The sequence below is a fragment of the Anabrus simplex genome, chromosome 6 (assembly GCF_040414725.1).
Source record: "Anabrus simplex isolate iqAnaSimp1 chromosome 6, ASM4041472v1, whole genome shotgun sequence".
Classification (NCBI taxonomy): Eukaryota; Metazoa; Arthropoda; class Insecta; order Orthoptera; family Tettigoniidae; genus Anabrus; species Anabrus simplex.
This window is the reverse complement of record NC_090270.1, coordinates 18,169,571-18,196,043: the sequence shown is the minus strand read 5'-3', so window position 1 is coordinate 18,196,043 and position 26,473 is coordinate 18,169,571. Positions and strand designations below refer to the sequence as shown.

Here is a 26,473-nt window from a genome sequence, read left to right as displayed (position 1 = left end):
TTATTTCTGTTAATATTTTTAGTGAAATTTGCTGCTAAACAGCAATAAATGGAACCATATAATGGACCACGATGTTGTCTACATTTTTTCTATGGGTCATTTCTGAAAACAAAAATTAGTGGGAAGTATACGTCCCAGTGGTCTCCTCTATGCTATAATGCTGCAATTACATTAGCATTTCAAAATGATAATTATGGTATGGAGATGCTCAGAAATAAACAATAATAACACAGTAATATATTTACATGTATTCTTAAACATAAAACCAATACATTTCCAAAAAAAAAGGTAACAAGTTTACACACTGATCGTAACCAATTTTCAACCACCACTGTAACGTTTATAGTGCTGCATACTGATAGTCTGAATGTTTTGGATTAGTGGGTAGTTTAATGCTCATGAAACTGAGCAAAACAAGGGACTGCACAAAGTGGTACTCGACAAGCCAAACAGATAATCTTGGAACGTTTCTCCTCATTTTTGTACTACATTGCCTACATCTACACCAGCCTTTGCCCTGTGCTGGCATATGAATACCTGCTTGTGGCAAACGAATGTCATCAGGTACTCCAATAACACCTCACTTTGGTACCTTGAATGCCACTATACTTCTCCACTTTCTTGAATGCAGCCATCAATTACTTTTAGAGCTAATCCTTTCCTAAATGTCAGCTGATCAGCGACTCCAAGTTTGTTGAGTCTCCGCTCCATAACCAGCTGTGGACTCTTCAGTGGATTCCTCAAGTATCATCAAGTTGAATTCAGACAGATTAGCCATCTGTGCCATTGCACCTTCATCTTGTTCCTCCTCAGCATCGACATTACCATCAGGAAGAGAATACAAAGTCTCCAGTAACTGTAGATCTGACAATCCTTTCGGAGCCATCTGAAAAAAATTACGCATTCGTCATACAAAAGTTATGATAAAGGAAAATATATTGGGATAATAATAAATGATCCACATAGTTTGATACTTGAGGGACTAAGTCAGATATGTGATCTTTTATAGAAATTAAAATGTATATATGCTTGTAATAAAAATCGGGTAACACGTGCTCATGGCATATGAGCAGACTAATGGTAATATATTTCAAACTAACTAAATGGGCTATAATTATATATGTATATATATATTCATTATTTATGACCTAATATGAATGGATGAAAACCATAATGGTATAAGTGACATTTAAAAAAAAATTAGTTAAGTGCAGTCTGGCTCTAGTGATGGATGGTATAACTACAAATAACATGCTTTATATGAGTGTTGAGATGTTTAAATACCTTTTTCTCTGAATGAACAAAATGCTACTTATACCGTTATGGTTTTCATCCATTCATATGATGGTAGCACATTTAAAGATAAACTAACAATGCATAAAAATTGAATAAAACATACCTGCACTTGGATTTCAGAAGTAAGGATGAAAAATCTTCAATTTTGCGCACTTTCAGCTCTGTTTACATCATTTCACAGTCTTCCTGGTCAGATATCCATGTTTGACAGACACACGAATCAAAGAACTTCATTACTATAATTTTTTTTTGCATTTCCTGGACTTTTTGCGCAGCACATACTGTTAGTGGGAATTATACATCCCAGTGGGTTTAATCTCGCAAAAGTATTAGTGGGAAGTAGGTATCCCATAGAGCATGAAAGAGTTAAGGCTATGGCTGCTTCCTTCCCACTCCTAGCCCTTACTTTGCTATCCCATCATTGCCATACGACCTATCTCTGTCAGTGCAATTAAAGCAAATTGTAAAAAAAAATAAAAATTTGAATTTTTTTCCTGTAGTTTCCAGATCGTCTGTGAACTGATCCAGCTGGATCGTCCAGTTGGTCTTTTCACCTGTTGTACATTCCTATGCATGTACTGTCTCCCTGATCCTCTTCACATGTCCAAACCATCTGAGTCGTGCAGCACTCAGCCTCTCTGCCACTGACAGGCCCACCTGCCTCTCCTCTCTAACACCATCATTCCTAATTTTATTCCTTCTAGTCCTCTGGATGGATGACCACAGAAACTTAATTTCAGATGCTTGTAATTTGCTCAGTTGTTCCTTTATTAACTACACAGCACTCCACACTGTTTGTCTCTCACAGGAACTCCCTTGTTCTTTACTAGGTCCCACACTTGGAGGAAGAACTTGTATAACTTTATTACTCTATTCTGCACTTTTTGTCGTATTTTAGTTTTCATCGCGCGAGTTAGCCATATGTAGAGTTTTTCACATTAATTTATGTTCTATTTTGCAAAAAGGAAACAATTTTTCATGTTATTTCATGTTATTGCACTTCTAGTTTGGTACTTGATATTGTACTTTCCAAGTAATTGAAGCCTTCCACACATTCACTTTTCTCCGCCTCATGCATAAGGTTGCACTGGAAGGTTTCCTGCTCAAACTCATTGCTACAGTCTTACTGTCAGTTCCGTTACTCTTTAAACTTGGAGTTCCATTCATCTGATCTTCTCTGTACCTCTAACTCTGTCTCTCCCCATCGTCAGCAAAAATCAAAGCTCTGAGATCTCCATTTCCTACATCTGTGATTTCCTTTATAATCACATCCATCATCATCATCATCATTTTCCAAATCCAGTTTCCTGGGTGTGGTATACAAGTGCTCACCATCTCTTCCTGTCTGCATACATCTTCTGTTCCATGATGTCTTCCCACTTGAGGCCTCTCTCCTCCACATCTGATTTCACTGTGTCTATCAGCATTTCCTTGGCCTTCCCCTTGGTCTTTTTCGTTGGACAGAAAGGTTGAAGCATTTTCTGACACGTCTCTCACTCTTCATACTCATAATGTGCCCATACTACTGAAGTCTAAGCTTCTTTTATATTGATAATAGGGACCTCAGTGCCAAGTGCCTTCCAGTTTACTTCATTCCTGATTTTGTCCTTTTGAGTAGTTTGATTCATACTTATAATGAATCTCATTTCTGTTGCCTGAATTTTGCTGTAGTCCTTGTTTAGTAGAGTACATGAGTCTAAACCAAGGCCTCTCAAATGCCCAAAATCTCACACGTGCAAACAGCGGCGCAGAGTTCCTGTGCACAGTGCATCAGTTCCACTTGGCTCGGCTCGGACCAACACTTCGTCTCTGGGCTACTTGGCTAAACTCGGCTCAACTCGGCTCGGATTTGGAGTGCTACAGAGCAAGTGATCAAGATGGAGACAGGCGGAGCGAGCGAGACAGGCGTGGGGAAAGAAAGAGACAGCGCTATTGCTCCAAATCAAGGAGTGGGGGTCTGCACTCTGGGCAACCAAGCAAAGTCGTCTTTTGCACCGTGCACAGTGCATGCACCCTGAGAGGTCCTGCTCTAAACCATATGTGAAAATTGGTACGAAGTAGGTGTGGTACAGGGTTCGTTTAGCTTTTTGTGGTATTTTGCAGTCCCAGAGTAGATTTCTGACTTGATTGTAGAAGTTTGATGCTTTCTGGTCCTGCTGAGTATTTTCTGCCTGACAGTGTTGTCTTTGGAGATTGTGCTTCCGAGGAACTCGGAGTGAGAAACTGATTCTAGTTTTGCTCCTTCCAAAAAGAGGTTTGAGTTTGTTTCTTTCCTGTTGATGGTCATTTATACAGTCCTTGTTTTGCTTATCTTCATCTCAGATTTATTGAACATTTTGTTCCACTCAGTTTTTTCTGTACTTCAGCTTCTGTTTCTCCCCATAATAGCGCATCATCAGCAAATACCTGGGTATTTGGTCTGCTGTCCATTTTCTTTCACATCCATAAGTGTGATAAAAAGTAATGGGGAAAGTGTGCTACCCTGTTGCGCTCCTCTCTCTGTCTTTGAACCAACCCAAGCTTCCATTACCCACTGTACATAGTGTTTGCTTTCTCCATATAGAGTACTGTAGCATTTGGATCGTTTTTACTAAGCAGTTCAGGACCATCAATTTTTATAGGTAATCCCAGATCCTACATCTTGACTGTCATAAGCTTTTTTCAAATCCAAGTATACAATAATGAGATCTTTCCATTTTCCCCAGTACTTTTCCATTAATTTATTGCAAAAATAAGATCTGTCGTTCCTCTGTTGCTTCTGAACCCATGTTGTTCATATTCAAACTGGTTTTCTAACAGTGATCTTAATTTTTTTCTCATTAATCTTTTCCAATATCTTATAACAATGTCAATAGGGTGATTCCTCTATGATTGGAACATTTCACCTACTTCCTTCCAAACATTGGATACTTTGTTTTCCTTCCAAATCACTCCCAGTAATCGATTGTAACTTACAGATAGCAGAACAAGAGAAAAATAGTAGAAGGGAACACTTGCGGCAACTTGATGTTCTTTTTGGTCAAAATCGGCAAACAATAATATAAGGCTTAATAGCACAGGAAACAGATAGCAGAGTATACCACATATAGTTTGGTGGAGGCATGCAATAAACAGTTTACTTAAAGTAGAAAAGCAGATAGGAAAATCGTGGAAGCATGAAAGGGAGGTGGGCCACTATGGCGGTTGTAAGTGGATGGTACAAGGAAAATAGAGGAAAGTCATAAAGTGCATAAGAAGGGATAAGTATTATTCTCACGTGTGACATGTACTGTATTACATTTCCTAACCATCACAATATATCCAAGGAGGCAACTCATTAGGATATAAGACCAATAACAAACCGCAACACGGCACTAGTTGAAATAGTGAGTTATATTCCAAATTAAAATATATATAGTCTGCCTCTGTGGTGTAGTGGTTAGTAGGATTAGCTACCACCCCCGGAGGCCTGGGTTCGATTTCCTGTTCTGCACAAAAATTTGAAAAGTAGAATGAGGGCTGGAACGGGGTCCACTCAGCTTCGATATGTCAGTTGAGTAGAGGGGGTCTGATTCCCACCTCAGCCATCCTCAAAGTGCTTTTCCGTGGTTTCCAACTTCTTCTGCAGACAAAAGCTGGGATGGTATCAACTTAAGTCCACGGCTCCTTCCTTCCTTCTTCCTTGCCTATCCCTTTCAATCTTCCCATCCCTCACAAGGTTGTTGTTCAGCATAGCAGGTGACGCCACCTGGGCGAGGTACCGGCCCCCTCCCCAGTTATATCCCCGACCAAATGTCTCACACTCCAGGATACTGTCCTTGAGGCGGTAAGGTAGGGGAAAACCAACCCTGGACGTTATTTATTTATTTTCCGTGTCCAGATACACTACTAAATAATATTTTTCCAATATTCGGCTGCAAGGACAAGCTTTATCATTGGCCTGCAAAACATCTTCCTTTGTGCACGGTGATGGTAAATACTGACAATCCAGAAGGTGTTCTTCATCCTGTAGTAGTCCACAATCACAGGTCAAGTCTCCTTGTACATAGCCCCACTTAACTAGGTTACTGTCCGCAGTCTATCAAGGGTCTCGGGATATGGAAGGCAAAAACCTGGAGAAGGTTCTTCCTTTAAACTTAGGGATGGATTACGTATTTGCTGTTGCCACAGTTTTTCTGGCATATCAACAAACGGTATGCTTGACCTGAGTCTAACGAGCTGCATTTGATGGCCATAAAGGGGGTGACATAGATCGGTTGATTGCTTTTGACGTTCAACTTCTGCTGCTACTTCCCTTCTTATGTGAGGAGGGGTGATTCCTGTGAGAGGGTAGATATTTCCTGTTGGAGTTGGTCTCTGACACCCTGTAATTAGAATGGAAAATTCTAAATTCCCATGGAGGGAATTAGATATTTTTCACCAATAGAGCATTTCCCTGTAATTATACAACCAGTCGCATTCACAACAATTTCTCCATGCGGGTGATGCATATTCTGCAGCTGATAGGCAGAGGGCCAGGGCAGATGTGCGTAGGACAAGAGGATGTGCACTCCAATTGTGCCTGTTAGTTTTCTAATTATTCCTAGTGCACATCTTTTGCTTTGGTATTCTGACAGTGTTGTTTGAAAGATAATGTTCTGTCCAGTTTCACAGCAAGTTACTTCGGTGTGTAACAGTGTTCAAGGACTATTCTTCTCCATTCCATACACAGTTTTTTACTGGGTTCTTTGTTACATAGATGAAAGGCACAAACTTGTGTTTTTCTGGGGTGGGGTCTCAAATCATTGTTCTCATAGTATACAACAAGTAAATGGATTCAATAATAATAATAATAATAATAATAATAATAATAATAATAATAATAATAATAATAATAATAATAATAATAATATAAAATATTATCCAGCTATCAATGAGGTAGAATTTGCAATTAAGGAACTAAAAAATTATAAGGCATGTGGTGAAGAATGAAATGAAACTGTCTGTTGAGAGATTGACCCAGTTACCAGCACAATGAAGAAGAAAAGAATCTCTTATTTGTTTCATATCTTACGATTACCAGAAAACAGGATTTTACGACAGTTAGTGATGAAATGAAATGGCGTATGGCTTTTAGTGCCGGGAGTGTCCGAAGACATGTTCGGCTCGCCAGGTGCAGGTCTTTAGAGTTGACTCCCGTAGGCGACCTGCGCGTCGTGATGAGGATGAAATTATGATGAAGACAACACATACACCCAGCCCCCGTGCCATTGGAATTAACCAATTAATGTTAAAATCCCCGACCCGGCCGGGAATCGAACCCGGGACTCTCTGAACCGAAGGCCAGTACGCTGACCGTTCAGCCAACGAGTCGGACAGTTAGTGATGAGAAATCTGGGAAAGAAGACAGGAGGGCATTGGATCAAAGAAATTCAAGAGGATCTCAAAACAGTTGGACTCGAAATTACAGATGCAGAGAACAAGAATAAAATTACCATCCTTCTTAAGAAACACAAATTTTCAACTGAAGTGATGCACAGAAGGCCTGTAGAGATTTCAGACGAGTTAAGAACACTGCGATCGGAATGAATGAAGAAGTACTGGGCAGATAAGAAGAATCAAACAGTACAACCTTCACAGAAAAGTGTACATGGAAGACTCAAGTGGTCCAATGAGGCTAATAATAATAATAATAATAATAATAATAATAATAATAATAATAATAATAATAATAATAATAATAATAATAATAATAATATCCAAGAACAAGCAACAAAATTATTACATGATCAATGACCATCAATTAGTGAAGAACACGAACATTTGCAGATGATCAACATCCTACCTAACCTCAAGTACAGTATTTATTTTAGATTAATTAAGTTGTTGCTTCTTTTGCAGGTGTAATACTGTTTTCTGTTTCAGGTAGTTCACAAATTTATTTCCTCAAAGCTGATTTCAGCAGACTGAAGAGCCTAACCATTATAAATTACATGCTTGTACAGCTCAGTTCACAGGTGCTGTTTTCAGTTATCACATAATCCATAACTCATTTGCTTCTTCCATCCCAGCCATATCTGATGATCTTATGGATGTCCCTTTTCCTGATGAAAGTGTTCTTTATGGAGGGGTTGTTTCATACACAGAAATTTAATAGATGTTCTCCCTCAGTATTTCATCCTCCATACCCAAAAGTGGCCATCACTTCTACTCCAAATAATGTGCCAACAATATTTATTGTAAAATGTTGAACGCACTCCCTTCCCCCCCTGCCTTCTTATTCCCTTCACCCGTGGCCGATAAGGAGTGTTATTATTGGTCACAAGTATGCCACAAGGTCATTGCTTGTTCAGGTCACTTGGCGAAGCCCACATGATGAGTTACAGTTATAATTGTACCGGGAGGTACACCTCTACGCAACACATTTAAATCTTGCGCCAATTAAAACATCCTCTACAGTAGAAGTACTGAACTTGAAACTAGACCTACTTAAACTTTTACTCAGAAGATGTCTCCACCTTAATTTTGTGATTGTGAAGTTTCCAGTACTGTGTGAAATTTTACGTGTTTTGTTTACCATTTATCAAGAAGTTTGTACTTTCTACAACAGATGTCACTAAAAAAGTTGATCTGTTAGTTCTGAATCCATATTGCTCCTCCTTTAACTGTCGTTCAACGATGGTTCTCAATCTCCTTTGAATGATCTTCTCAAGAATTTTTAGCCCATGAGACAGCAGTGTTATTCCTCTATAGTTGGTGGGTTTCCGGTGCTGCCTTTCTTAAACAGGGGGAATTTTAACACCCTTGCTCCAGTCTGCAGGTATTTTGTTTTCTGTCCATATGGTATTTAGTACTCTGTGCAGCCATTGTATACCCTGGATGCCTGCTGCCGTTATCATGTCTGCATTCACTTCATCTGCACCTGAAGATTTTCCTTTATGCATAGATTTTAAGGCTGTCTCAGTTTCTGTCCAGGTGATGGGAGCTTCCTCACTGTAGACTTGGATTTCCGGTTTTGGATTTTGTTCTTGAACTGGTCTATTCAGCAGGTGGTCGAAATAGTTCTTCAGGACCTTCTCTCATGTCACTTTCTGTACTAACCAGATTTCCATTTTCATCTTCAAGTGCCTTTATGGTATTCATTGGCTTCCTTTTACCTCTGATGACACTATACAATCTCTTCTTATTGCCTCTGCTGTCTTCCTCCAGTTTTTGAGTGAATATATTCCATGCCTTGGTCTTTTCCTCTGTAACTGTTCTTTTACCGTCCAGTTTCTTGTTTCAGTATAATTGTTCGAGGTTTCTGATCTATGCCTCGTCTCTAGTAAGATCCGGTTTATTTTTCTCCCGATCCCTTTCTTTCCGCAAAAGATTTCGTTCCCTTATGCTGCTCTCACTCTTTCATTTCACCAAGGTGATACCTTCTCCCATATTTTCATATTTGTCTTTCCACAAACTTTAATTGCTTCCTTAATTAATGTGTCCCTTAGTCTGGTCCATTCTGACTCTCCAATTTTTTTCTTTCATCTCTTGGTAACAGGGTTTTTATCCAGTTCTGATACTCAGTTCTCTTATCTGTATTCTGGAGTTTCCATACTTTGATTTTTGGCCTTTTCCTGCTCTGTACACATAGAAGTTTCTCAGGTCCGATACTAATAGACGGTGTCACTGTCAAGACTCTCGCTGGGTATTACTCTGACATCTGTTACCATTCTGCTCCTTTCTTCATCTGAGATGACATAATCAATTACAGTCTTTTGTAGTCCATCCGAACTTTATCATGTTATTTTATGGCTCTGTCTCTTCTTGAACCAACTATTTTTCACCACCAACCCATTCCTCATACAGAAGTCAAGGAGATGTTCACCTTCTGTATTTCTTCCGCCATATCCATGAGGTCTCATTACGTTCTCATATCCTGTTCTATCTGTCCCATTCTACATTCTACCTGTCTGCATTCAGATGTCCTATAATGATTACTCTCTCTTTACTAATCACTTTTCCAAATCATCAAGAAACTGGTTCTTATCCTCATGACAACATCCAGTTTGAGGTCCGTACACCTGTACCAAAGTTAGTCTTTCTTTCCCTAAACACACAGTCACAGTCAACAGTTACAGTTACATTGTATTAAATTCCATCTCTGTGATTGCTTACAAGTGTATGAAAGTGACATACTGTTGTCCTTGCTATAATACAGGACTAGGATCAGTTTTGGACATAAAATAAATTGCCAAGTTTTGAAGATAAAGTGAGATGTGGATAAAATCCAAGCTGGTGTTTCTGCTCGGAGTTTGGCATTGGTAGGTCAACTTTTTTATGACATTACGAAAAATTGCAATAAAACTTTGGACTTTATGCTAAAACAAGATGATTACATAAAATAAATGTGATGACTGAAATGATTGAAGGAATGAAGTATGTATATATGTAAAGCAAGATGAACCAGGTTTTTGGTGGCAGAAAATAAAAACGGACAACTGGACCTAAACTGATGATGCTGTGTACACCGCGCTCAAATAAAAATGCTTGTTGGAGTTCCTATAAGAGGAGTCGAACTACAGGCTGTGTGGAAAGATTTTCAGATAAATTATGCCAAACAGTCTTCAAGACTAATGCTGGATGGTTGGTTCATATTCCATTATCGGCACAGTACCACTAACAGAAAAATGTGTGGGGAATGTTTAAGTGCAGACGTTGCAAGTGTTGAGCCCTTTCGTAAAGAATTAAAGACTGTTTTAGAAAAGGGAAATTTATCTTTGGCACAGGTCTACAGTGCAGATGAAACGGGTTTGTTTTGGAAGTCCATTCGTGACAATACACAGGCCAGCAGGAAAGACAATTCAACACCTAGATGTACAGTGAGTAAGGAACGAATCACTGGTCTTTTGTGTGCTGATGGCTCACACTGTTTAAGTCCAACTCGTTGGCTGAATGGTCAGCCTACTGGCCTTCGGTTCAGAGGGTCCCGGGTTTGATTCCCGGCCGGGTTGGGGATTTTAACCTTCATTAGTTAATTCCAGTGGCTCGGGGGCTGGGTGTTTGTGCTGTCCCCAACATCCCTGCAACTCACACACCACACATAACACTATCCTCCACTACAATAACACACAGTTGCCTACAGATGCCACCCACCTTCATCGGAGGGTCTGCCTTACAAGGGCTGCACTCAGCTAGAAATAGCCACACAAAATTAATATACACGGTTAAAAATCATTAGTTATTGGGAAATTTGTAAAACCTGAAACAATCAAATATGCACATCATCTCCACTTTTGTTTGTTAAGGAGGAAGCCATACTTTCCAGTGTCAACTTAGTCAAACGAGACATAAAAGCTTTCCAGTCTGTCAAACCCACAAAATTTCAGTATCAATTATAACAGTATAAACATACCTGTATACTATAAACATACCCTTCCCCTCTCCACGGAACAACATGCTTTGTCCAAAACCTTCCACTAGCGTCTCCTCGACCACAGTCATGAAATAGTGTTTCGAAGACAGTGAGCTAAGGTTCGGCCATCCAGATAAGTACAACATTTTTTCATTATCTTAATATGGTGATGGTTGAGTTCTTATAAAATCATCATTATTTGTTAATACTTGTTCATATTATCACCTAATCCTCTATCATTGACAAGTTTAAGCAACGTAAACAATACTGTACATATATGAAAATGACAGTTCATAATTTATCATTAATGCCATTTTCAACTGGGCCAGCAGCTGAAATGAAGTTAAAACTACAACCCCTCAAAACACATGGAATAATCTTTTGTGCAACAAAGAAACAGAGTTTGGTCTTGAAGGAATAGAAAATTCAGATTTCCAGGGTGCATTTGGAACTACAAACATGGAAGATGTTTTTGACTGGCTGGATAAAGATGAAGAAGATTTTGGCTACCAAATCATGACTGAGGACAAAATAACAGACCAGGTAGAATGAGTTTCCAGTGAAGAAGAGGAAGTCAATCATATCAGTGAAAGTATTAGAACAATGTTTAAACTATCAAACAAGGGAAAATTTGGACACAGTTATCAACTTTATTGACATTAATCTGGCCTACCAAAAATATTACCTTACACTAAAAGAGATGCAACAGATGATAAAAGAACAGTGCAGAAAATAGACTCAACCAAAAATAAGTTTCTTCTGAAAGCCATTATCAACAGATATTGGGGATGACCATACTGCCATAGCATCAGGTAGCGTGTCTCTTTGGCTGCAGTGGAGCATATGAGTGTACAGCAGTAGCTAACTGGTGAAGTACCTTTCTACTGTAAATGTAGCATATAATTTTCCAATACAAACTTTTATTTTTTTACAGAGGTACAGATGTACAGAGGTATTGTCAAGCCTGTTTAATATAACCTTTGAATATAGTAACCTTCATTTCTTTAATCCGACTCTTCATTGTTGTGATGACATTAGTTGCTTTTAAATTAAATACTAGTGAATCCATGTTGCTCCACAGCATTTATTATAAATAGATCAGGTAATTGGTCTCGATATGTCTGTAATACATTTAATACTAGTACATAATAACTAATTCACTTGTAATGTACTGTATGACACTTCTTTACATACAATATTCACTGTGCTTCGACCATTTGGGTGTATCTGGAACTTAATATTTTCAAAGAATATCTTGCAACTTAGAATTGGCCATGACCAAATACTGGTTCAGGTAAGTAGACACCCACTTTTTCAAGAGTTCGTCCCTGTGCTTTATTAATGTTCATACAGAAGGCTAGTGGACTTGATACTTTCCCGTTTATACATACGTAGACTGTTTTCTCTCAGCAGCATGTAAGTTATTAGGAACGTTCTGCCATCTCTTCATTATATTTAGAAGGTGGGGAAGGTCAGAAAATCAAAAGAATATCTAGCAGGGAATAGTATTCTTCCGTGATCAGAGGAAGTGTATACACTCTGGCTTGACAGGTAGTGATCAAACATGACTCTATACAATGTCCGCCCCTGTAGCGTAACGGTTAGTGTTATTAGCTGCCGTCCTCGGTGACACGGGTTTGATTCCCGGTACTGCCAGAAATTTAAGAATGGCAGGAGGGCTAGTCTGAGGTTGAAATGGTACATGAAGCTCACCTCCATTGGGGGTGTGCCAGAAAAGAGCTGCACCACCTTGGGATGAGGACACGAGTTTACTTTTGCTGTATACAATCACATTATGAGGATGAAAATTACATATATCAGAATATTAATGAAAGTGCTAGTCACTTAGCAACCCGCTAAGTACAGAATGCATTGTGGGCTAGGGTAAGCCTTTGCCTGCAATTATTGGAGTTGTCATTTAGTGATTTGATTTTAGGGTCACTCGTAGTTGCCTGAAGTTAGCGATCTGTTGATGTTCCACCTAATCATCACTACGTCAGTTGTATTAAATAGCCTACTTTATTATTTCAGAACTAGTTTTGTTCCTTATGTAGGACCATCTTCAGCTAACATACACAAACATAAAAACTTATAAATAGCACACATACATACAAAAATAAATAAATAATATATTATGTGAACTCTGACTCACATTCAACACCTCTGACAACAGATCAACACAGGCCAAGAGCAGCATCCACTTTTCTTCTTCAACCTGCATTCATACAATAGTCATTCAGTGCTTCCTGATCTCCTAATTTCTATTCATCCATCGATATACAAAAATTAGCAATAGCATTAAATGATGTTCCCTTGCAAACTAATAGCCCTGTGTCACGTTAATTTAGTAATAACACATTAACATCAAATAAGAGTGTGTACAGAGCCTAAATACAGAATTCATTTTACAATAAACAATCAAAAAGACTGTAGGTGAGCAAGTGTTAAATACCTATTCAGTAACAAGGAACTTTTTCCTAATATAGTATTAATACGTCAGCTTCAATAGGTATTTTTAAATATTTTTTTTACAATTGGCTTTACGTCACACCAACACAGATGGGAAGGAAGTGGGCGTGGCCTTAATTAAGGTACAGTCCAGCATTTGCCTGGTGTGAAAATGGGAAACCATGGAAAACCATCTTCAGGACTGCTGACAGTGGGGTTCGAACCCACTATCTTCTGAATACTGGATAATGGCCGCACTTAAGCGACTGCAGCTATCGAGCTTGGTGGTTTTTGTTTTTAAGATCACTACTAGACCAATAATCAATATCAAAAAGAATTGCACATTTTCCATAGAAGAGAATGTGACAACATGCCCGTTTCTTCTTCTTATTTGGTTCTACAGCCAGGTTCCAGCCTTGACCGCCTCAACAACATGCCTCCAGGTGTCCCGATCTTCTGCTTTCGTCTTCCATCCTCTGACTCCAGCTCCCCTTAGATCCTTCTCCACTTCATCCAGCCATCTTAGTGGGGGTCGTCCTACTCTTCTGGTGCCATAAGGTTCTGTAAATGTCACCTTCCTACAAGGATCATTTTCGTCTTTTCTGTGCACATGCCCAAGCCATCTCACTCTTCTTGCTTGATTTTGCTTACAATATCACGTTCCTTGAACAGTAGGTACAGTTCATAGTTGTACCTTGCGCGCCAGCATCCGTGATCATTGACTGCTCCGTAAATCTTCCATAAGATCTTCCTCTCAAATATGGCCAATCTGCTCATGTCAGTTGTCCCAAAAGCCCAAGTTTCAGAGCCATATAATAGAACTGGTCTTATTAGGGTCTTAAATACATTTTAACCTTAGAGCTACGGCTTGTGTAGCATGACGTTAGGTTTCTTTTTAGTCTGTGGTAACATCTATTTGCTATTAGTATTCTATGGTGTATTTCTGCACTGACCTTGTTGTCTGATGTCATCAGTGACCCTAAGTATTCAAATTCCGTCACCTTTTCAAATTTATAGCCATCAATCTCAAGGCATTTCAGTCTTGACGGATTTTCTGACACCACCATATATTTTGTCTTTTTCTCAAATACCGTGAGTCCCATCTGTTTTGATTCAGCATTTAACCTAGTAAATGCTTCTTTGACATCACTTTCTGTTCTTGCAGTAATGTCAATGTCGTCAGCATATGCTAATACTTGTACTGATTTATGAAATATTGTACCCCTCCTTTCAGTTCCAGAGTCTCGCATGACCTTTTCCAGTGCAATATTATACAGCAAACATGCCAATGCATCTCCCTGTCTGAGACCCTTTTGTGTGCAGAATGGTTCTGAGAGGTCTCATTGTAGTTTAACTCTACATCGGACTGTACTGAGAGATGCTCTTGTTAAGGCTACAAGCTTTTCTGGGATACCAAGTTCTTGCATTGCACTAAGTAGTTTATCCCGTTTTATACTATCATATGCTGATTTGAAATCAATAAACAGGTGGTGTGTGGTGATCTTGTACTCTCGGGTCTTCTGTAGGATGTGTCTTAAAGCATGTATCTGATCGGTGGTCGACTTCCCTTTTCTGAAACCACATTGATAGTTTCCTATTGTCTCTTCTACATGCTGCAGTAGTCTCATATACAATATATTGAAGAATATCTTATATCCTAAGTTCAGCAATATGATACCCCTGTAATTTGAGCAGTCCAATTGATCTCCTTTCTTATGTATTGGGCAGATCAACCCTTCTTCCCATTCTCTAGGTAAGCGTTCATTTTTCCATATTTCACAGATGACCCTGTGAAGCCTTTGCAGGAGAGTTGGTTTTGCCATTTTAATAAGCTCTGCATTTATATCATCAGGCCCAGTGCCTTGTTGTTCTTCATTCTGTCGATGGCAATTTCTACCTCTTCTATAGTAGGCAAATTCATTTCTCCATTGTCTGTTTGTGGGGGTCTGATTTCCAGTATTACTTCTTCATTACAGTGAGCATCATTCTCTACTCCCTCAAGCTGTTCCTGGAAATGTTTCCATTTCTCTAAAGCCTCCTGTATGTTGCTGTCAGTTCTCCATTAGTTTTTCTGCAGTTTAATGTTCTTGGTGTAAATCCTGTTCTCATATTCTTAATCAAGTGATAGTACTTTCTCAAATCATTTTGGGTATGCATCTCTTCTATTTCCTTGAGCCTTGCTTCATGATACTCCCTTTTCTTCTTTTTTTGTAGCTGCTTTTCACTTCTTCTTAGCCCTCTGTATGTTTCAACAGTATTTCTGGTACGTTCATTGATCATTGCTTTGTAGGCTCTATTCTTCCTTTCAGTTATTTCTGCACACTCTTTATCAAACCATGTGCTCCTTTTATTTCTGCTACTTCACCAATTATTTCCTCTGCAGTATCTTTTATCACTCGCTTACAATCCATCCAACTTACATCATTGGGTTTTGCAGCAATTTCAACCATTGCAAAATGTTCCTTTATCCGCTACTGATAGAGAACATGCCCGTTTAATTAGAGAAAATATTTTCACAACATGATGAACAATAAATTGCAAGAAACATGTTATGGACACAGCAGTGATGAACATTTCTGCCAAATATTCAGTGTTTATGACAAAACAAAATTTTAGTGAAGTGTGAATTTTTAAAGAATTTTAAATATTATGTTTTTGTATGTATGTATGCTATTTATAAGTTTTTAAGTTTGTGTATTTTAGCTGAAAATGGCCCTAAATAGTGACCAAAACTAGTCCTGAAATAATAAAATAGGCTATTTAATACAATTGATTTAGTGTTGATTAGATGGAACATCCTTTGAGGGACTTTCATTGAAATTAGGCATAATACAGATGAGGATTTTCTTTTGAGGTTTACTCCTATAGCTTTTGAGGATCATTCTTTTCCACAAGGCAGTGGCGTACTCCTTTTAATTAACTCCAGGGAGGATGGGTTGCCTCATTCAACATCTTCGCCATACCGAAGGGCTCCTTCTCTGCCGAAGCTGCCATTGAGGTCTTCACCCTTTGTGACTGGATCCCTGTCTGAACTTAGCCATCTTGTCACACCAGCTTACTGAAGATAAAGATGCCCACCCCTGCAGTGTGCATGCACCAGGCAAGAATTACTCAAATGAAGGATAGGGAAGGTGACCCTATCTCCCTCAAGCCACATGATGTCACAACCAAAGTTGGACCTCAAGTAGTACAATATAAATTCCAAGAGATGTCTGGCTCTCTGGCTGAATGATCAGCATAGTCACCCTCGGTTCTGAGGGCTTTGGATTCGATCCTGGCTGGGTCGGACGTTTTAATCTGTATGTCTGTGCTGTCCCCAACCTAACTGCAACTCACACACCACAAACAACACTATCCTCCACCACAATAACATGCAGTTTCCCATACATGGCAGGTGTCAGCCACTCTCTTCAGAGGGTCTGCCTTACAAGTTCTGCACCAAATTCATTCATTTATTCACAAAATTACATTTTTTTTTAAATTCCAAAAGGTGGCAGAACATGCCAGATATCAACCTGGCCCTTCAGAATGAACAGGAAAAATGAAAAATAATTTTCTCATGTTTTGTCTATAGACAGACATAGCTCTTGACAGGTTAAAGTTTACTTTACATTAGTTTTGATTTTGTTTTAATTCCCTCATTACGATGCTTATTTGAAATTTGGTGTAAGAAATGCTGATTAATTTTTTCTAGAATCCAATTAAATTTGGTGAACTTGTGACAGATTTTTCATGTTGTATATGATGCTCATTGTCTGTCTGTAGCTCACACTCCTGGTAGAGCAGGTGGAGGCTGGGAATCTGATGATGATGGTGAGAAGAATGTTGAGATGAAGAAATCTCAAAAGTCTTCGTCCCTCAACAGCGAAGAACAAGTTTCCACTGATTCTCTGGAAAAGTAAGTTGTTCTTTATATTGTTAGTGAGTTTAATGCTCAAGTTTACAAATCCAAATTTTAAATTGTGTATATTATTTCTAAGTTGTATTGAGAAAATAGCTCGGTGTACAGTAAAAGTTTGTGTTTTAAGACACGATGCATGCGAGGTGTGAGCTGTGAGACCTGCATTGCATACTTTGTTCCCAATTATGTCACAGAAGTTTGTGGTCTCTTACATGACACTGTGAGGTTATGCTGCAACTGATGGAACTCCTCACCAGGATGCTTCTTTTGAAAGAGGATGCGGTAGATGAAGAGAAAATTTCCCTGAGCTTTTCTAATAGAGAAGACAATCGGAATAGGAAAACCCAAGGGAACATATAAAACACCATACAGTAGAGAGTGATTCTAAATTCAGAAGTAGCTTTCGAGTCTCGAGGGACCTTTGCACAGTATTCTGCATTGCATTAAAGAAGGTATTAGCAGGAGCTTATTGCATGCTATATGAAAGAACCCTTTTCACTGGGTGACTTCAGAATTTTTCAATCAGTTTCTCTATTTCATTAGTAAAACTCCTCTTGATGCTTGATACAGAATAGAAACCATTTGTTGAAGCCTCACATGAATCTGTCTGAGGTGATACAGCAAGATATGTGAATTTGAGCAGACTGTGCATCACGTAACTTTAAAATCCACTTTCATTTGCTCCTATAGTTTGGATGTCTGTGAGCCAGCTACAGAACTCGCGCTCACATGTGTCAAGTCTTAAGAATTAAGCTTTAATTTGATAATTGTTAAAATGGTATGGATGTGATGTGATGGTCTAGTGACACCATCACTGGTTTCTCTGATCGAATTCTGGCCAGTGTTTAAAGATAAAAATTTCATTGTTCCATATTGAAAGTATTAACGTTAAAAATTAAATAATTGAATAGGTTGAACCTCTTTTTCAATTATTTAATTTCTGGCCAGTGCACGTGGGTTATACAGTAACATCTTGTTAAGACTTTTTTGCAGGGGACAAGGAAAGAGAACGTGCTAAGCAAGAAAACATGCTGTTGAATACACGAATACACAAATAAAATATCTCCAACAGAAGGTCCTATCTTACACATCATGTCAGGGGAAGTCAACATTGCCATCAGTAGTATGAAGAACCAAAAAGCACCAGGACCAGATGACCTTCCAGCAGATTTCTGGAAGTTGCAGGAATTAAAAGAACCCACAATCAACTGGCTGACCAACTTTTTCAATGCCATGGCTGACTCTGACTATGTCCCTGGTACTTGAAGTACAAGCATCACTGTGCCTGTCTTTAAGCAAAAAGGTGATCCAGCAGAGTGTGCAAATTACTGTCCACTTCGCCTCCTATTGCACACAGTGAAGATCTTAAGAGAGACCTTGATCTGTTATTTTGTAATATTTACATTGAAATTGTATGTTCGACAGACTGAAAAGATTTTAAGTTACATTTACCGACCTTGATCGATGACTGGATGAAATCCTCAGCATTAGTACCAACCAGTATGGCTTTGTCAAGGGCGCTGGAACAACCAGTGCAGTCTTTGCTACTAGAATGCTCATTGAAAATAATTGAGAGATAAAACAGACACTGCATATTGCCTTCCTTGATCTTGAAAAGGCTTTCGATTGTGTTCCACTCCATGTGATCTGGTGTGCACTTCACGACCGTGGTGTAACAGAAATGCTTAGCAATTGAATCAAGATGCTGTACACGAATACAACACGTCATGTGCGTTGCACTGTAGGCATCTTGGAGAGCTTTCCAGTGAAAGTCAGTGTACTCCAAGGCTCCGCACTGACCCCATTGCTGTTTGTCCTCATCATGGACACAATCACACGAGGCCTGCAAAGAAGTGTCCCTTGGACTCTCTCATATACGATGTTGCACTTGCTGATATCACCAGAAGAGGATTGCAGCGTCGAGTTGAAGATTGGAATAGCCATCTTTGACAATTCAGTCTTAGACTGAACAAGAAGAAGACCAAATACCTTGGAAACCACCCCAAGCAACGACTCCATCCACGTTGATGGGGAGACCTTAACGAAGACCATTAGCTTGAGGTATCTAGGATCTCGTCTACGGACTGATGGTTGGATAGGTGATGAAGTATGATAAAGGTAGCAAGGATGAGTTGGAGGGAAGTCACAGGCATACTCTGCGACAGGAGGATGCCACTACATCTGAAGTCAAAAATATACTGCATGGTAGTATGCCCTGTTACTTTATATGGCATTGAAATCGACCAGCTGACAAAGCTACGGAGTGCAAATTACATAACATGGAAATGCGTATGCTATGTTAGTTGATGGATATCACACTCCTGCATCATGCCAGCAAATGGGCATTACACCCATTACTTAGAAGGTACAGGAAAAAAGCATCTCCAATGGTATGGTTACATCTTGCTTGCCTCACATGGAACAGTTGCCAGTTTGACCCTTTGCTTTGAAATTAATGGGCAATGTCCACTTGGATGTTCAAAGCAGCGCTGGCTTGACACAGTAAATGCTGATGTGAAGACTCTCAACATAAGACCAGACGATGCCCAAGACCGTGCAAAATGATGAGCCAAGATTAAAACAGCGGGCCCTGCACCAGTGAGAAAATGCCGGAAGAAAGAAAAAGAAGATGAATAGGGGGAACATTTTCAAGTGTGTGTGTGTAATTGTTGAGGTTGTTTTGGTTGGTTTTTATCATGATATGTATTTCTGTTGCCTTCTTTATATAATATATGATGACCGGGCGAGTTGGCCGTGCGCGTAGAGGCGTGCGGCTGTGAGCTTGCATCCGGGAAATAGTAGGTTCGAATCCCACTATCGGCAGCCCTAAAGATGGTTTTCCGTGGTTTCCCATTTTCACAACAGGCAAATGCTGGGGCTGTACCTTAATTAAGGCCACGGCCGCTTCCTTCCAACTCCTAGGCCTTTCCAATCCCATCGTCGCCATAAGACCTATCTGTGTCGGTGCGACGTAAAGCCCCTAGCAAAAAAAATTTAATGATGTGTTATTATTTTCAATGTATAAAATTTGAAGAATTGTGCTGATGACTGAAAAATGCTGGGAGTTGTCATAGATGTGGTTGTATCCAGCATTATAGTTGTTTCATGGCATACTGCTTCTTTTTCATTTTTCTAAACAACTGTTAGGTCTGTCAAAATTAATTTATGAATAAACAAATTTATGATATACCTGAGAAAGAAAACATATGATAACAGAATTATAATTTAATTAAGTTGTTTTTTCAGGTATAATTCTGTTACCAGGTGTTTGCATAAGTTTTTTGCCAATTTTTTGTGGTTAAAAAAACATAATTTTCAAAGGAGATTTTTTTTTTCCAAAAATATTGGCCATCGGCTTCTACACACTTCGCCCATCTTTCAGGTAAGTTATGAATACCATGTCAGAACAACTGCTTGTCTTTTGCGGCAAACCATTCGTCGAGCCATTTTCCAATTTCTTTGAAATTGATAAATGCTGCTCTGCGAGAGCATGCCCCATTGATGCAAAGAGGTCATAGTCAGATGGCACCATGTCGGGGAAGTACGGCGGGTGCGGAAGGATGTCTCATCCAAGCGATTTCAAGGTGTCTTTCACTGGTTGTGCTGTGTGAGACGGCGCTCTGTCGTGTAACAAAATTACTTTGCCATGTCTTCTGGCCAATTCTAGTCATCTTTCGGTCAGTGTATGATTTAAATTAATCATTTGTTTGCAATAGCATTGTGCATTAATGGTTTTGCCGGGCTTCAAGAGTTCATAATACACAATACTGCTCGGGTTCCACCAAACACAAAGCATGGTCTTCTTGCCGAAGCGATTTGGAGAAACCATGCCTCACATGCTCTAATCAATGGAGCATGTTCACCATATGTTTCTACCAACAAACAATGACTTTCCACAGCCTTTTTCTTTTGATTTTGCAGCAAATGTTCTTTTCAGGCACAATGTCGACATGATTACCGAACGATACAACACAGACGCTAGTGTTTGGTGGACTCAACTTGTGTGTGTTGGTTGGTTAATGTCAGACGAACAAACTGACTTGTGTCAAATTCATGCACTACGTACTGTTCACTGGCACCATCTCTTAGTGAAACCGGAAAAGACTTATACATACACTTGGTTTATGTATTCTTTTTCAGGTTGTTTAAACACTTGTTCATAAATTAGTTGCAACATACTGAAGAACCTAACAATTATAAAATAATGGACAAGGAAACCCTTCTATCTGCTCGTGTGAGACTTGGTACGATGACCTCAGTAGGAATGTTTTATTCAGCAATATCAAAATTAGATGCCAAGTCTGATATTTAGGACCTGTTTTGGGGTGTCAAAGTTTGTTCATTTAGCACCGCATAGACAGGAGTCGGTTGGTGCACGCATTTCAGTGGACTTGGCAGACTGATATGTAATAGCAACTTCTGACTCAGTGAGGAAAGCAACGGGAAACTACCTCACTCCTCATTTCCCTAGAATGACTCTTCATCTATGATAGCTGATGGCGGAGGTGTTGAGGATCCAACCAGCCTTCGAGCTGAGGACTAAACATACATACAGACAGGAGTAGTTCATGTATCATGCTGTTGCTCTTCCTCTCTCGCACGCACACACACACATTACTTCCCTAACCTCGGCAATCGCTGCCAGTCCACAAAGCAAATGGGACACCAGGCCTTAATTAAGGCCACAGCCGCTTCCTTCCCAATCCTAACACTTCACTGTCCTTGCATCGCAGAAAACCTTCGATGTGTTAATGCAACGTTAATCCACCATTTAAAAAAATTTTGATGGCCATAATGGTTGTTTTCCTTACGCGGTAAGTGTGTCGGTGTTTACTTACTATGTACGAGGCGTGTTTTTTAAGTAAGTACCGTTTTAATATAGAAAAACAAAAAATGCAACTTTTAAACAATTCTATTTTTTACATGTAAGCCTGTATCTTAAACTGCTTCTCAACATAAGTTCTAAGCATTTTAAGGCAATTGTCATATTGTGAAACCAGCTTCTGAATTCCATCCTCATAGAAATCTGCCGCCTGATGTGCCAGCCACTGCCGCACGGTCATTTTTAGGTCATCATCGTCGTGGCGCTGACCTCGTAAGTGCAGGAACAAATGATAGTCACTAGACACTAGGTCACGACTATACAGAGGACTATCAAATTACTCCCATCTTGATTAATAAATTTCATGATGTTCCGTATTGATATCTATAGTATGTCATAGAAAGAAAGAGTTCCACCTTATCAATACTAAATTTAATAATGTTTTTTAAAACAGGACCGGTTTCGACTTATCACAAGTCATCCTCAGCTGTCATTTACATACACATTAGAATACATGTTTTAACAGTTGTATCTTACAAATAAACATGTCATGTTTGATAGACATTAGGTAGTATGTCTAGAAGTGAAATTCTGCTTCTTACATCTAAGTTTAGAGGATCAAGAATATTAAAAAGATATCTATCTTTAACACATTAAAAGAATTATAACACATGATAAAATTTGTTGTTTACACCTGACCTTGAATATAGCATTAACGTTCAAGTTTTACTAGTAATAGTTCTTTAAAAGGACTTTCATATTGCATTGTTTTTAGTCGAATAAATATGCTTAAATGTAGCCGCATGTGCTTATACAGTGTACTTTTTATTAGGCTTAGACTTTGTCAAAATGAGTAATGTGAATTCGAAGTTGAAATTACAATAACAAAGTGAAATGCGTTTGAAATAATAGTAAGCTAGGTAATTGTAACCTCTGTTGAATGACTCCTGCAATTATATGCTATTTAAAATACATTTCATGCAAAGAAGACATTAGCACACTTCAATATATAAAAGTTGAAAGGTATAAGACAATCATATACGTTTTGTGAAATTCATATGAAGTATTGTTCTTTCTTCATGCGTATGTGTCAATTTCAAATGGGGTAGTATACTTTATATAAACTTTGTCAAATTAAATAATGTGAATCTGAATTTGAGATTGCGTTGAGAAATGAAATGCCAGGTAATTAAAACCTGTATTGAATGACCTCTTCAAATATATACTGTGTAAAATACATTAAATGCAACATAAGACAATGGTAATTTCAATATGCAAGTTAAAAGGTAAGAGGCAGTCCTGCAAATTTGTAAATCTTCATATGAAGTACTGTTCTTCACGTGTACATGCCAAGTTCAAATGGGGCACTATTGGCCACTATTTGCTAAAGTCCAATCGCTATAAACTTATATTGTCTTGTTAAATATACAGATTGAAGATGAATGTGCTGCTGGGGTTATGAAAACTGTTGTTGTAGGTGGATCTTTTTCGGTCTATGATACTTGCTAACTATCTGTAAAAAGTAAATGAAATCAATTAGAAGCGTATTAGAATGTTAAAGTGTTAAACTTGTGTGTGTGTGTGTGTGTGTGTGTGTGTGTGTGTGTGTGTGTGTGTGTGTGTGTGTGTGTGTGTACATTGTAGAGATTACTTACTGTCGTGAGATGATTGGGAAGTGTATCGCTTGGCAGCTTGGCGTGTAATATATCGTGAACTTGTGGTATTAGTGTCTGTTGTCGTGAGGGGAATGGAGGGGGTGGGGAAGGGGAGTTGCTAACTGTGTAGAGGTGGAGTTAGTCGTGTCTTTCTCCTGCGCTGTGGATTGCGCGTGGTGTTGTTTATTGACTGTTCTCAGATAATATTTTTTTATAAAAGGGATGATTTTATTAAATAAAATATTGGTTTTATCGGTTATTTCATTAATATTATAATTAGGGTTGGCTTATTGGTCTACTGTTATATATAGTTCTTCAGTAATATTGAGTAAGGGTCCTTTGGGGTTTGTGCTTAATATTATCATATCATTATCTATATTAGTAAAGTTATGTTTGTAATCAACCATGTGTTGTCCTATTGCCGAAAAATGGTTGTTTTATGGCATTGACGTGTTCGTTGTATCTGATAGTAAAGTTTCTGCCTGTACGTCCTATGTAGCTTGTTAGGCAGTTATTGCAGCGGATAGGGTAAACTCCAGAACGAAGCTATTTGTTGTTATTGTTGATAGTTTTTGTGTTATGTATGATGATGTTGCTGTTATGTGTAGTCCTGTAGACTATTTCAAGGTTATGTTTTTTGAAAATGTTGGTTAACGAGTATATGTGCGTGTTATTAAATGTAAAGGTTGCGTAGTTTTTCTTAGGTCTGTCCATTTTTGATAATTTAGTTTTGGGTTTTGATTTGAATTTATGAATGATTGAATTGACTGTATCTTTCTTGTATCCATTTTTTCTTGCTATTTCTTGGATTAAATGTATCTCTTCATTAAAATCTGTTTTTGAAAGCGGTATGTTAAAGGCTCTATAAACCATACTGTAATATGCTGCTTTTTTATGGGAGCTAGGATGAATGGAATCTGTTGCTATTGTATTTATTGTATGGGTGGGCTTGCGATAAATTTTGAAAGATAAATTATTGTCTTGTCTAGTAATGGTCAAATCGAGATAGTTCAGTTTGCAGTTGTTTTCTGATTCTTTTGTAAACTGTATATGTGGGTCTATGGTGTTTAATTTGTCTAACAAAGTGTTGTCATTAGTTAGTCTATTATCGATGATAGCAAATACGTCATCAACAAAACGGCACCAAAAGAATATTCCGTTTGTTGTACTGATTGAGTTGTATTCGGGGTGGTCTAAATATATCTCAGCAATTATACCGGAGGCGGGAGAACCCATTGGTAAGCCTAGTTGTTGATAAATTGTGTCATGCAATAGGACAACACATGGTTGATTACAAACATAACTTTACTAATATAGATAATGATATGATAATATTAAGCACAAACCCCAAAGGACCCTTACTCAATATTACAGAAGAACTATATATAACAGTAGACCAATATGCCAACCCTAATTATAATATTAATGAAATAACAGATAAAACCAATATTTTATTTAATAAAATCATCCCTTTTATAAAAAACTATTATCTGAGAACAGTCAATAAACAACACCACGCGCAATCCACAGCGCAGGAGAAAGACACGACTAACTCCACCTCTACACAGTTAGCAACTCCCCTTCCCCACCCCTCCATTCCCCTCACGACAACAGACACTAATACCACAAGTTCACGATATATTACACGCCAAGCTGCCAAGCGATACACTTCCCAATCATCTCACGACAGTAAGTAATCTCTACAATGTACACACACACACACACACACACACACACAAAAGTTTAACACTTTAACATTCTAATACGCTTCTAATTGATTTCATTTACTTTTTACAGATAGTTAGCAAGTATCATAGACCGAAAAAGATCCACCTACAACAACAGTTTTCATAACCCCAGCAGCACATTCATCTTCAATCTGTATATTTAACAAGACAATATAAGTTTATAGCGATTGGACTTTAGCAAATAGTGGCCAATAGTGCCCCATTTGAACTTGGCATGTACACGTGAAGAACAGTACTTCATATGAAGATTTACAAATTTGCAGGACTGCCTCTTACCTTTTAACTTGCATATTGAAATTACCATTGTCTTATGTTGCATTTAATGTATTTTACACAGTATATATTTGAAGAGGTCATTCAATACAGGTTTTAATTACCTGGCATTTCATTTCTCAACGCAATCTCAAATTCAGATTCACATTATTTAATTTGACAAAGTTTATATAAAGTATACTACCCCATTTGAAATTGACACATACGCATGAAGAAAGAACAATACTTCATATGAATTTCACAAAACGTATATGATTGTCTTATACCTTTCAACTTTTATATATTGAAGTGTGCTAATGTCTTCTTTGCATGAAATGTATTTTAAATAGCATATAATTGCAGGAGTCATTCAACAGAGGTTACAATTACCTAGCTTACTATTATTTCAAACGCATTTCACTTTGTTATTGTAATTTCAACTTCGAATTCACATTACTCATTTTGACAAAGTCTAAGCATAATAAAAAGTATACTGTATAAGCACATGCAGCTACATTTAAGCATATTTATTCGACTAAAAACAACGCAATATGAAAGTCCTTTTAAAGAACTATTACTAGTAAAACTTGAACGTTAATGCTATATTCAAGGTCAGGTGTAAACAACAAATTTTATCATGTGTTATAATTCTTTTAATGTGTTAAAGATAGATATCTTTTTAATATTCTTGATCCTCTAAACTTAGATGTAAGAAGCAGAATTTCACTTCTAGACATACTACCTAATGTCTATCAAACATGACATGTTTATTTGTAAGATACAACTGTTAAAACATGTATTCTAATGTGTATGTAAATGACAGCTGAGGATGACTTGTGATAAGTCGAAACCGGTCCTGTTTTAAAAAACATTATTAAATTTTGTATTGATAAGGTGGATCTCTTTCTTTCTATGACATACAAATTACTCCCAACCAAATGAATCGATGAGGTCTCGGGTTCGATTAGCCATGTGAGTAAACTTCTTTCTTGAATAAAA

The 26,473-nt window shown here is 38.2% G+C and overlaps 1 protein-coding gene across 3 annotated transcripts in view; it reads left to right on the top strand.

The window, feature by feature from the left end:
• Window positions 1–26,473, top strand: part of LOC136876058 (AP-4 complex accessory subunit tepsin) — a 119,521-nt gene that overhangs the window by 79,765 nt on the left and 13,283 nt on the right. For all 3 annotated transcript variants that reach the window (XM_067149692.2, XM_067149690.2, XM_067149691.2), the window contains exon 7: window positions 16,862–16,994. In XM_067149692.2, the coding sequence (XP_067005793.1) occupies window positions 16,862–16,994 (133 nt within the window). The remainder of the gene's footprint in view (window positions 1–16,861; window positions 16,995–26,473) is intronic.